At 37.3% G+C, this 13,639-nt stretch overlaps 2 protein-coding genes across 3 annotated transcripts in view; both read right to left on the bottom strand.

Annotated features, from left to right (window-relative positions):
- Nucleotides 1-6,831, bottom strand: part of LOC119068580 (nuclear protein localization protein 4 homolog) — a 39,681-nt gene extending 32,850 nt beyond the window's left edge. The window contains exons 1-8 of one of the 2 annotated variants that reach the window (XM_037172341.1): nt 6,630-6,831; nt 5,506-5,655; nt 4,755-4,844; nt 4,546-4,694; nt 4,085-4,485; nt 3,892-4,019; nt 3,626-3,824; nt 3,399-3,559 (exon numbers count right to left, since the gene is read on the bottom strand). In XM_037172341.1, coding sequence (XP_037028236.1) covers nt 3,399-3,559; nt 3,626-3,824; nt 3,892-4,019; nt 4,085-4,485; nt 4,546-4,694; nt 4,755-4,844; nt 5,506-5,655; nt 6,630-6,650 — 1,299 coding nt within the window. In that variant the 5' untranslated portion in view covers nt 6,651-6,831. Of the gene's footprint in view, nt 1-3,398; nt 3,560-3,625; nt 3,825-3,891; nt 4,020-4,084; nt 4,486-4,545; nt 4,695-4,754; nt 4,845-5,505; nt 5,656-5,744; nt 5,940-6,629 lie in introns of those variants that run through there. The other variant, XM_037172263.1, reaches the window with a different exon arrangement.
- The window catches only part of LOC119075071 (putative odorant receptor 71a), a 190,260-nt gene that overhangs the window by 92,688 nt on the left and 83,933 nt on the right, over nt 1-13,639 (bottom strand). The gene's annotated exons all lie outside the window — the stretch shown is intronic.

Below are 13,639 nucleotides of genomic sequence, written 5' to 3'. Positions count from 1 at the left end.
TCCGCACGAACTATAAAACCAACAATTACTTTAAAGTTCTAGGGTTGTAATACTACATTACGTCCTTGTTTGGAGATTTTTTTTGCCAATAGAGAGGTTTGTAGCCAGAGCCGAAGGCGAGGGCTCTAATCCCTAGTGGCAAAATAACAATCTTCAAACAATTACGTAAGGTATTTTATCACATACGCGCGGTGTTCGGATGTCAAAATTACTTAACTAGAAGTTCAATTCAAAAATTACACTTCAGGTCTATGTTGTCGTCTCGTTTTCGCTTATGTGATAGAGTACACACTTGTCACTTGTCACTCGGCAAGCCTCGACTTCTTCGTGACAAGTGTGTAATATATATTACTTGCGAAGCACTGCGATAATGAAAATTATCGCAGGTGTCAATGGTGTGCCCCTTGCGCAAATTTCATTTTCGCAGGGTGCTGCAAGTAAAATATATGTCGAGCGTGGATTTAAGCAATATTTCTCAGTATTGTCATTGATTGAAGATGTCGGCAAGTCGATCTTCTGTCCCTCCATAAGAACAATATTTTCATGGACAACTTGATCGAAATATCAATTTGTTAAATTTTTAAATTTTGAAGCTCAAAAGATTGCAGTGTCATCGTAATTTTTGCGCGGATGACGAGAACAATTCCCACAATCTATATAACTACTCTCTTAAGGGATAGAAAGTTTAAACGGTAAGTTATCCGTTTTCGTGTGAATTTTATTGATCCGAGCTGAAGCCGAAGTAAACAAAAACTCGAAAAAGAGACTTTATTTTTAAAATACAATTGTCATCCCTAGGGTTTTCCAATTTCGACCCTAGGGCAAACAGTACAGAAATATGTAATAGTACGTTACATACTTGGTCAAGTCATGATAATCATGACATGATTGTACGAGTTTGAATGTTTGTGAAACGAGTGGAGCCATATCCGGAACTGGTGAAATAACATTCACACGAGGGTATATGGGAGAACACACACATTCAAACAAGTTAGCGTTCTGTAGAGTTGAAAACACAGACATTGAAATTTGGTCGCATTCAACTAAGCAATAGCTAGCTAAGCATGTTCAAATAATGCATTTAGTATAGATTTGTTCCAAGTGCAGTTGACTGTCAAACGTCATCCACAGAGCCATAACCTCAACGCTTTTCCATACATTTTGTTTGGTTTTGTTGTCTGTGAATGACGTTTGACATTTCGATGTTGCACTCGGAACTGACCTATAGATCTCTTCGTTTGGTGAAACTGATGACGGAAACGTGAGGAATGGTGGGGAAAAGTGTGCAAACTAATTGAAACCAACTTCACAATTTCACATAGTAATGAATAAGTGAGTGCGTCCAATTCCTTGAAATGAATGTAAAGGAACTAAATACGGGGAATTCCCTTAGAAGCAAAGTTGGTTGTCATTAGTTTGCACACAAAACCGAACCGTCGATCGTCACGCCAGCGGTCATTTTAGTGATCTATACACTTCGAAACGAAAATACTGATACCATCATAGTTGGTAGTTATGGTAAAGTCAGAACGGTGTGATCAATTGACATCACTGAAAATATTAAAATTTGGTCACTTTAATGTCGATGTCGATAGCCATATTATTGCTCCTAGCACAAACACCAATTTTTCCAACGTCAAAAAGCCTTTTAAATTTCAAACATGTATCTATGCCTGTCTTTACGCCTATTTTGATTGCATAAGCCTCCGAATATTTCTTATGCTCATGCTAAAGCAAAGCTGCGCGATAGTTCTTTTGATCATTTTTCCAAAACTTTATTTTTCGGCTTCTTTTTGAAAGAACCTTCCAGTATAAGGTGGAAAGTCATATAGTTAAAAAAAATGGAAGAAAATATCTAAAACGTGTAAAGCCACCAACATTTTGACATTCGCGAAACATTTTGTTCCAGAAAAGTTAGCCTCGAGTGACAAGGATTTCCTTTTTTTAATGAAATTTTTTTTGTTAGCTTAGTCCCTCAAGAACTATTAACACGATATTGGTGGCCCGGTTATTCCCCTAGTCAGAAACACTATAAAAAGTAGAGAACACTCCGGCTACTCGAAAATTTTCAAAAAAAAGTCTTGAACAAGCTGCACCAGATACTTCTATGAAAAAAATAGCTTGAAGATCTAAACCAATACCCTCTCTAGCAAACTAACTACATTCATTAAGGTGATAAAACTGCAACGTAGTCTTTGAATTTTACATGTAAAATTAGAAATTAGTCATTGACTAATAGTCAACAGTGCATGATGCTGCAGACATAGAAATGAGGTTGTATTTTGACAGCGTTAAAACGAAGTTTGTTTGCTAGAGAGTGTACACCCTATTCGCTAATGAATTACCATAATCTTGTTTGTTTGGTTCGTTCTCGCCTAAGTGTATACTATGCACACAAATTCATCATATTTGGGTTACGTCATACGAATGTCTACCTCGCTGCAGCCAGCAAACACACTGCAAATACCTAAATTAAGAAGCTTAAGTGAACTGTAGGACGTTGCCAATGCGATATAATCGCTAGACAAATTCCATGTGGAAAGTGGAATTGTCTAACACGGGATTCGAACCCGGATTATTTTGGTGGAAGGCTAGTACGTAACCACTGAGCCATCTTGATTGATCTCGATTACAATCGTGAAAGGCCACAACATGAATAAAAAACTCTGAAAATCTCAACAATTCACGCCGTAAGTGCACTTTAGAATTTAATTTTTGGGAGAATCAGTGTACGTGCACTCACTCTGGATGAGAATTGTCATTTTGAATTTACAGTGCACTTACGGCAACAATTCTAAGTTTTTACTAAGTCAACAAAAACACATTCTTTCCCTCCATCGAAGTCATTTTCTATAGAGGAAGTCAACGCTGCCGACTCAACACGCATCATTCACTTGCGCGTGCATCCTTTTACGCTTACGTTCTAGCATTTCGGCAAGTTTTTAATATTATTGAACAGAGCGAACAATCAGACTGTCAGACGGGAACTTGGCATTACTCATCTTCCGATTGAAAAACATTTCTTTGCAGTCGGCTGGGTTCCGTCTACTCTACATACATCCTTCCATTTTTTGTGAAATTTCGAGTCAAAACGATTGATTTTTGTCAGTTTTTATTCCCGTCGCTTCCCTAATAACTTAAGAAAAGAAAAGTGCGCATAAGGTTCGGGAAGCCCGCCATAGCTTCTTTGAACTGATTTCCCTGGTTTCTATTCGATCGTAATCACTAATCACAATTCGATTTAATCTGTGTGAATTTGTGTAATACAAAGCGGCGAAAGATGATATCTCAGGTCGTACACCCTAAACTACTCATGCCACTTTGCCCAATGGACAATGTCCATGAAATGTATCAACGATTGGGCCTGTGAAATGAACTAAAAAACCAAAAAAACTCACTTTGTAGTAGACATCCGGAACGAACTGCTTATCTGACGATTCACGAACATATCCCAATTCCGGTGCATCTTTCGTCGGTAACAAACAATTATCTCTCACCAATGCCATACATTGAGCGGAAACTGCATATCCCTCCATGTGCACTTGTTTCTTGGCGTCGCCTGAATTTTATGCGAAAAAAATTAATTCGGAAAATTTTGGAGCGAAGCAGCAGCATTACTACTTACCGGTTACACAAACCGTTACGAATTTCGAACCGAACGTTCCATTCGACGAATATTTGGAAATATTTGGATGTTGATTTTGTAAATGACCAGCCATAATACACTCTTGCGACGTTAAGAAATGTGTTTCAATGCCGCGAATCTGTTTAACCGTTCCTTCAGCTGGATTATCGGCTATCAAATCCGTGAATATCCAGCCGACCTACGGATCGAGCATAACAAAATGGGATCATGGGTGTTCGTGCGGAACGGACCAGTAATTAATTTACCTTTTTAAGTCCCAGTGCAGTGGCCAGTTCATCAACCTCCTTGGCATGTTCATCTTCAAGTAGTTTTATCGAGTCTCGGTTGCTCTCCTGTGGTGGTTCGTAGATGGCAGCAACGAGTGCTCGGATTCCTATTGGATATTGACGAATGCGATTAGTGGCAACAAATGGAAACACATCCTAAATCACATCCTACCCAATGGTACAGCATTGTTCACTTCATACGTTCCATACAAATAGCCCAATCTCTGGTGACCCGTTGTGCGCCAGTAGTTCAAAAATCGTTCGACCAGTGCCGTATTTTCAAACATCACATTGTCCACATGACGGTAAATCTGTCGATTCAGTGTGATAGCCGACGGTTGGCATTTCGAGCAGATACCTTTCGGCCATGGTGGATGATCACCGCAGCCGGATTTGATGCGACAACTGATGTCTTCTAGTGCGACGAACTTCCCGCGATCAACACCGGACGTTAGCTTGCGAATGTACGCATGGAACGACAGATGTTTGATTTTCTGCTCTTTCAGATAGGCCTCATCCCATGGCTCGATTGGTGAGCAGTGGACACAACAACCGTTTGAATTGTGTCGACACCTGGAAATGGGAACAATCAATTGAAGTCGTTACGTGACCATTGAATGTTGTTGAACTCACAATTTGGGATCACGACTACGTTTAATCGTTCCGTCAATTTTGGCCAATTGAACGTCAACCTCGTCTTCACCAGATAAATTAGCAGGCTTAATGGATGCCACAATGGGTACAATTGATGGGATCGGAGTCGATTTTACTTCTGACGAACTCTGTAAACAATTCGTAGTTCGCAGTGATTAACAGATACTGAAACGACCAATGTGACTTACCGTCGACGCTCCCGAAATGTTTTTTATGTAAACCATGTCACCATGCTTGATGTTGAGATCCGTTAAACTTTTGGTCCGGCTCGATGGAAGCTAAAATTTGCCGTTAAAAGTTTGGATCAGTTCTAGGGTCATGCAGGTTTGCCTCGTAATGTCAGTAGTAAGTATGGCTGGGAATTTTGGACATTTGATTTGATGGTAAAAATGATGCAGATGTGACCTCTGTTCTTGTTGATACAAAGGTTTCAGAGTTTCTGACAAAGTTTAATGGAAATTGAGTCGATTGTTTGTTAGCTTTGGTACGCTGTTGTTTTAGTGTCAAGTTAGTACAGTTGCTCTATTGGACACAGTAGATTTTCAACACACAATGCTCATAGGGTGTCTTACTTCGTTTAAGAGTAACGCAAGTGAGTTGGTAATCTATTGTTGTCCCACAGATCAACTGTACTAACTTGACACAATAGTGTACCACAGCTAAAACTGTACTAAATTTCCGAAATAAAACACTCTATTGAGGCTTCGCATTCGGAGTCTGTACATCAGTTTCCTACATCCGACAATTTAGCCATTGAATTGAAAATGAATCACTAACGAGTCATATTCATCGACTGCCGAAACCGTTGAACGTTTAAGTTCTAAAAATATTCGTCGCAACATTGTATCGGCCTGCATCATCATTGTCATTGTTTACCCGAACTACATTTTTGCGCATTAGAACTTTCTGGGCGAACATTTTCCGCTAATTTCTCGTTACCTCTTTGGAATGACTGCGCTCCAGGAACACACCGAAACCATAATCTTTGTAGTTGAATGCCAGGAATATGGTCTCGTACAATTCCGTCAACGATGCATTTGCGGCGATCTCAATCCTTTTTGTACCATCGGATGACTGGACCCGCAGCAACTGTAATTGAAAGAGAAGACTACGGTTTATGGGATCATACGATGGAATACGATTCGTCTAAATCATGTGTAACGGCTGTGCTCAAATACCAGATTCTTGACCAGCAACCACAACCGATGTCTACAGAATGGATACAATAAATTCGGTTTTTTGTAGAACAACGTCGATAGCATCAGCATCGACATTTTTACGTTGTTAAATGGTGTGGTGACGGAATTTCCGAACAAACACTCACAACCCGATGCGACAATACGGGTGGCTGCTTCAGAGAATCACGAGTGACTAAACAATCGATCGTCAAAATATTGATCAGGTAGTGAATCGTAGGGTGGAGTATGCTAGCTAATCGTCCGCACTTGAAAAGTATGACAGGGATATTTAGACAACGTTCCCAAAATGGTTTTTGATTTCCACCGTCCATCAAATCCAGTATACTTCCCCGTCTAATGTACTCCGTTGGACTTAAATTACTTTCCCACTAAGAACTTACACCGGTCGCTCGAAGCTTCCAAAACAAATAGTAAACAATCAACCACAACGTAACAAGTAGCTAGGTCGTAAATATCTTCCACCTCAACCTGACTTGGGTAACAATCGAACATCGTCCGATACTGAATTCACTCTTCTCACCGAATCGATCCATCCTAGAATCATCATTTGTGTCGCTCCCAAACAACATATCGAAAATAACAAACCCGGAAGAGTAAGGGTTGAGGTTATGTTTATATAATCAGAAAAGTGAAATTTTTGTCCGAATGCTAAAAATACCAGTCGAATATTTACAGTATCGTCAGCATTTAGCACATGCATAATTACGATAATTTCGAGTTATTTGGACACATTTCGCATAGATGACGAATCATTTTTTTTTTCGATTGAAGTTCTCTCTGTCTCTTGCTTTGTTTTTGAATGACAATATACCGCAGACTTGTTTGGGTTTTTTTTAGCTGTTTCGTAGGATATATTTTACTCACAATTGGTTTGGTCTTAGACATATTACGCCCTGAGTAATGAACAACTGGGAAAAGTAACGATGTCTTTACACAATTGGTAGACTTTTTTAATACAAATCTAAACACTGAAAATCTACTTTTTTGTTATGTGAAAGCCTATGTATTTATATTCGGTCGTCGGTTAACTGTCAACGCACGTATGTATAATTCAGCATCTTTCAGCGAATAAAGCGTACTCGACGCACACTTCAAAATTCAAGAGTCGGTTCACTTTAAATTTGTTTTAAATAAATAGATTGATTGTGGATTTGAGCACTACTTCACAGGACTCTCAATGATAGATTAAGGAATCATGCCCACACGTTAGTAAGCGGACGTGACGCAAGTACACTACCAAAAAATTTTTACAAATTTTTTTTTGGGGATGCTAGAGCATATTTACAGCAACTTTTTGACTTCTTTTCTTGGCTCGAATGGCCAATGCCCTCAAACTAGGATATTTAGAATCTAGGAATTCATACGAGTTGAACGAGCTATCACACGTTACTGCAGCTTCAAAATTGGCCGAGATTTTGAATTTCGAAATATTGATGTTTGTATGAAAATAAGCAAAATCTCGAATTTTCAGATAAAATGCAAATGTTTCGACATGAGTGAGGGGTTCCAAGATTGGTTCCTAGATTTTGGGATGACAGCGAGGATGACAGATGATTCCTCTGGCACTACCTAACTTCCATCGGATTTTTCGATGGATTCGGTTTATTTTCGACATGAGTGAGGTGTTCCAACAATATTTCCGACATGAGTGAGGTATTCCAAGAATGGTTTTTGGGTTCATTTCTCTAGCATTTTTGAACTTCCACAAGGTTTTTTGATGTTGTCGAAATGACATACTTACAAAAGTGGGTAAATGTGACGCAAGTCCTTTATCTTACTTACAAAATAGCTGATATCGCTGAGGGTGACGCATTGTGTGCCGTACTGATATTCATCTGGTGCTCATTCTGCATATGAGAAACTTTTAACAATTGTATTTGATCGAAGTTATTTAAGAGGAATCTACACATGGCTAAATTGTTGCCTACATTTCGGGGTAAAATTATTATTATTTTGATGATAATTTTGGACTCGAAGCCTTTTTCGAAAAAGTACGACCATCGTTTGGTGTTAAAATGAGTTAGCTTTAAGCAAAAATTTTAATGTTTGTGGTGATGTAACCTCAGTCCGAGAAAACTCAATATTTCACGAAAATTGACACATATTTTGAGTTTTATCGGAGTTAGGTTACATCGCCACAAGCATTTAAATTTTTCCTGAAAGCTAACACATTTTAACACCAAACGATGGTCGTACTTTTTCCGAAAAGAATGCGAGTCCAAAATTATCATCAAAATAATAATAATTTTGCCCCGAAAAGTAGGCAACAATTGAGCCATGTGTAGATTCGTCTTAATTTGTATCTTATAGTCATACCTTTCTACCGATACACCACTCAATGTATTTCATGTGAGAAAAATCACTTTGTTGACTTGAAAATTGTCGTGAAGTCGCCAACTAAAAATCTAGGTACGAAATGTATATTTTAAATTGATTTCATCATACTACAGCTGTACGGAAGTTTTTTTGTAATAACATTTTAAAAACTGTAATAAAATCGAAGCATTATAATTTGATCGGTTCTATTCATTTTTAAATAATTGTAGTTTTCAAAGAAATCATTTCGAAAACATTACAGTATAAAAGCTTACACATACGCATTAGAGCTGTTTACTCGCGGTGGACCTGTGGGTAAACCATTCAAATGCACATGTCTAAGCTTTTATACTGTAATGTTGTCGAAATGATTTTTTTGAAAACTACAATTATTTAAAAATGAATTAAATGAATAGAATCGATCAAATTATAATGCTCCGATTTTAAATGAACTGAAATGAAATAAAGCCTTTCAGTCTCCTGACACAAATAATCTTTTGCGTAAAAAACGGAACAGCTTTTTATAAGCTGTACACATTTCCGAAGTCAGATTATTGCTAATTGTAAGCTTCCAGAAGTAGCTAATTTAAAAGATTTAGTTAATCTCTTCAAATTTGATTCTATTGATTAACATTGCATGATATTCGTCTGTTACAATTTTAACAAAAGCACATATTATAATTATACACTCTTTGTAAGCCTTCATAACAATCTAGCTATTGATTCGACATATAATTCCTTTTTACAGCACCCACACAATATTTACAATTTCAAAACTTTTATAAGAAAAAGTACAGTCGTTGTTGGTTTATAATTTTTTTAGTGTATAAATTAATACGCAAATAAATAGTCGAAAACGATTGAAAAGAAAAAGATGAAGGACATATTCTGAGTTAGTAGAGGCATCGCTCTCTCTAGAGAATTGGAAGACACATAGCCTTTAGACTGACAAACTAAGTGATAATGATCTTATGAGCATTTTTGTGACTTAGGACAACGTAAACGTACTCCAAGCTTGTAATCGACCGGTACAAAGTAATGTTAATTACAAACGAAGAGTACTCTAAATAGGGTACTGAAACTTGACGGTGTGTCACTCAACTATAAAACACTGTAAAAACCATTTCATGCCAAATAGTATTCAAGCCGTAAGTCCGGTCGAAATTCAAAATGGAAAGTGTGGAGGTCTTTCTAAAGTAGAGTCATTTTCATACAATGAAGGTTTGAAATTTATTTTTCGGTTCACTTTTTCATCGAATCGTTCACTTAAAATTCAAATTTTAGGCACACTTACGGCGTGAATTTGACAACTGTCGACTATGATGACTTTTGCTTGAAGTGCATTGCTTAGGATTATAATTCAAATTTCTAATTCGCATAAAATTCTTATCCTAGAGTACAAATCTAGCCCTTCACGAGATTCAAACTCAGCACAAAACAGTAATTTAGTATCGACAGCTGTTCACAGAAAAATAACAAAACGTGGCAGATTAACAGTTGGTGCCCCAAATAGTTCACATAAAAGTAAGAATAATTGGTTCACAGGTTCTTGGTGTCTGTGCAGATTATGAACTGTGGTGCGTTCTGCGTGGAAATCTATGAACACTCTGTAGTTATCTTGTGTGAACAGTTTGTGCTCTGGAATTTTCGCAAACAGAATATTCAATTTTTGACTGAGGGAACCTTGGTCCAAGATGTTGCCTTATAATTTCGCCAATGGATCTGACTGTTTTATTGAGATGGTTACATGATAGATGCCTCGTACCTTAGAACGGTCCAGCTGAATCCACAAATTAGTTCAGTTGATCTATGTTAGAAAACATGGCGAATTACCGTAGCTTTACTTCATAACACGAAGTGAAGAATCCAAAATATAGATCATTGTCAATGTCGTTTGATACGTCAAATAAGCTGTCATTTTTGGACTGTTCCAAGGCCATTTGAATTGTGAAACTTCTTTCAAATTTCATCCCTAGACAACATGTGAAATTATGTGAAATTTTCATTTTTTGAGGTTTGCTTTGCGAAATTTAAAACTTATTGAGAGTATTTGAGAGAATAGATGAATGTCAAATACAATCAACACACTTCAAGCATATGTGTGCCAAGGAAGATGTATGGGCAGAGGTATAACCGAATCAGATGTGAAGTGGCACGAAAGTTCGCTATAAACGCCATCTCTCCCTTTCTTTAAAATCATTTTTACATTTTGTGAAACACAAGTAAATCATAGTCAACCATTTCAAATAAAGGTGTCATTAGCATCGAACTATTGTGTTGGGCCGCGCCTTTTAATGGCATTGCCTCCGCCTAAGGCTCGGAACGGATCGGATTGATCCGATTTTTTTCGGATTGATCCGAAATTTATTTCATCCCAATCCGAATCCGAAAATCGACAATCTGAACTCGATCCGAACCGAACGGATACGATCCGAAATCAATCTGAATTAGCTATACACTTTTGCCAGGAGAAATTTCCTTTTAAACATATACTGGCTTTCGTATTTTGTATACTTTAGTCCCGTGGAATTCTGCAAATTCTGAAATTTATTCCCAAGACATGAAATAGTTATTTTCGCAATTCCGGTCCATAATCATCACCTTTCCATGCATCCATTTAATGTCGTTTTGAAGGTATTTATTTCACTGTATTCCTGGACACAGTGCGATATTAACTTTTTTTTCGCACGCTAAAGAACCTATTACCTTCAACGAGGGCTAAATTTTTATAAATAAAAATCTTGCATTGACCAGAAATCGAACCCCCGACAACAAAAGGTTTTTGAACACAAAGCAGCGACTGTAGCCATTCGGCTATAGAGTCACACAATTATACCGAACGTATTGTTGAAGCGTAGATACTAAGCATTGACTACTCGATTTCATTTAACGCGTCTCTTTATATCACAATGCAATGTGTATTATAATGCAGCCTTCTTGATCGTTCAAATGAATTTCTGTATACACAAAAATTTTGGAACAAAATGTAGGACATGTTTTGCATTGGAAAGGTGATTATGGCCCGAAATTGCGAAAAACGTTGTATTTTTTCGCACTAGATGTCGATTGTCGAAAAAAGCTGAAAAAATACCTTCATACCTACCTTGGTAGATAAATAACTATTATGTAACCGAGTGATAAATGCTTTTTTAGGCACTAGATATGTAAATTGTCGCTTGAGGCCGAAAACAAAGTGTGACAATACGCCTCGTGCACCTAAAAATCATTTATCACCGAGTTGTATACAACGTTTTTCTCAATAAAGTCAATGAAAGTTTTACTTTTCACCACTGAGTTGAGAAAACACAATTTTCTCAATTTAGTGACGAAATGTAAAACTCGAGTGACAATTTACACATCTAGTCACTAGTAGTGCCTAAAAAAGCATTTATCACTCAAAAACGTCGATGAAAGTTTCACTTTTCTTCACTGAGTTGAGAAATAGTTCTTTATGGAAACGTGTGATAAATGCTTTTTTAGGCACTACTAGTGACGACTAGATGTGTAAATTGTCACTCGAGGCCGATGTGACAATAAACATCATGCGAATAAAAACACATTTATCACCGAGTTAGTTACATACGACGTTCTTCTCAAAAAAGACAACGAAAGTTTTACATTTCGTCACTGCCTTGAGAAAAAGGTTTTTTTGTTATTCAAATAACTTTTTCATGTAAAATAAGTTAAAAACCTCAACTGTATGCGAAAGTTTGTGCCCGCGCCGACGGCAAGGAGGGTCGTAATCGCATGATAAACTGTACAAAATGTGTACTACAAATAACTCTTAAAAGCGTACTAATTTCAACCGCTAAACGCTTTTTTGGAACCTCCATCAAAGAAGTAGATTCAATCTGAAGACCATCCGAAAAATATCCGATCCGATCCGAAACCGAAAATAGACAATTTCGGTTTCGGATCGGTTAAATTTGAAAAAATCCGATTCGAAACCGAAATTTTCGGATCGGATTTTTTCGGTTTCGGATCGGATAAAATCGATCCGTTCCGAGCCTTACCTCCGCCCATATATTTACGTTGAAGTGATCATACAGTTGCTGCAGAAAGTACTCTATTTTACATGAAAATGTTTTTGCAGAACAAGTACGCAATTCAAATACGTTGATAGAATACATATTATTTTAGCGAGGAAATTAACTCGTTGAACAAAGTGAATCAAAACTATTCTAAACACCTTGTCTCCTTGACCGTTTGTTTCACACGTGACACAAATCAGCACTATCCAATAGAGTACAAAGTCAATATTATTAAATATTCATATTTAGCCCTTTATGTCATTCAAAATCCTCGCTTCAATAGTTATTTTAAGTTTGTTAGAAAACCAAGTGCTTTTCTATATTTCAGTATAAAATGTTATTAACGGTCGATAAATATACAATTCAAAGAAAATGTATTCAATTCGAGTAGACGAAGAAATACATTGGCAATATCGTATTTATATTTGTTGTCAAAAAATGCTGGATCGGTTACATAAGCAGCTGAAAGACGAAAATATAATCATTACACACAACCATAGAGATTTTGGCAATTTTTCAGTATAATCGTCAACTACTTGTTCAACGTTGAGATTTTATGCTGTCTTGTGAACGAATGTGATGGAAGCAACTGAAGATGATCAGTTCTGTACTGTTCTGTGACCACCGTCACATTCGGAGGTCGAAACAGCGTCTTTGCCTTAAGTTTATTCACTAAACGTGAACCATGGGAAAGGGAAAAGCAAAGAGCTTTGTTTGCTCTTCAAATTTTGTCTTTTGTTTTAGCTTTTCTTCTATAGGCATTTCAGCTGGGAGATAATTTAAGTAAATCCAAACGTCTGGATAAGGACGCAACGATTTGATCTTCACGGGATCTTCAGTAAATAATGTAAGGCAAAGAAGCGCTGTGTTTTACTGTCTCATCTGTACTTTCCCTAATAAATTAAAAGAAGTGAACTACTGTTTTGGTTCTTGAATAAATTTGTTGAAACAGATGTATTTTATTCGTAGTTGTGCCAGTCCGAGCAACACGTATATGTGGGTAACCCGGTGCCAAATTACAACGTAAAAAATGCAGCCTTCAAATGGTCCCAATAATTGATACACACAACTTCGGAATGACTACCATTTCACACCGATAGCATTCGAGACACTAGGATGTATGGGATCAGATAGCAAATCATTTCTATGTCGTGATTCAAAAGAACATAAAATTACCTTTCAAATGATACCCCACACGACCATGTACGTTTTGTGTCCGACGAGAAATTTCTGTAAGAACAGTTTTCGGTTGAAAACTTTAACTGCACATATTTCAGTGTGGATGAATTTTACAACCAATAAGTCGTCATTCGGCTCAATAGCACATGTGATTATCTTTCTATTGACACCCCTCACGACCCTGTACGGCTCGTGTAACTGGATACATTTTTGTAAAAAAAGTGTTAATTTTCGGTTTTTGATCACCTCCCACTAGCCCCATAAGCTTCGAAGAATTTTTTTGAAAGTGGTTTTGGTTTGGTACATATGAAAAAGTCCACTGGAAAATGTGTCCGATTTCGGTAGGCT

Source organism: Bradysia coprophila, chromosome II (genome assembly GCF_014529535.1).
Source record: "Bradysia coprophila strain Holo2 chromosome II, BU_Bcop_v1, whole genome shotgun sequence".
Classification (NCBI taxonomy): Eukaryota; Metazoa; Arthropoda; class Insecta; order Diptera; family Sciaridae; genus Bradysia; species Bradysia coprophila.
The sequence above is the reverse complement of the archived record's forward strand: the minus strand, read 5'-3'. Positions and strand labels throughout refer to the sequence as shown.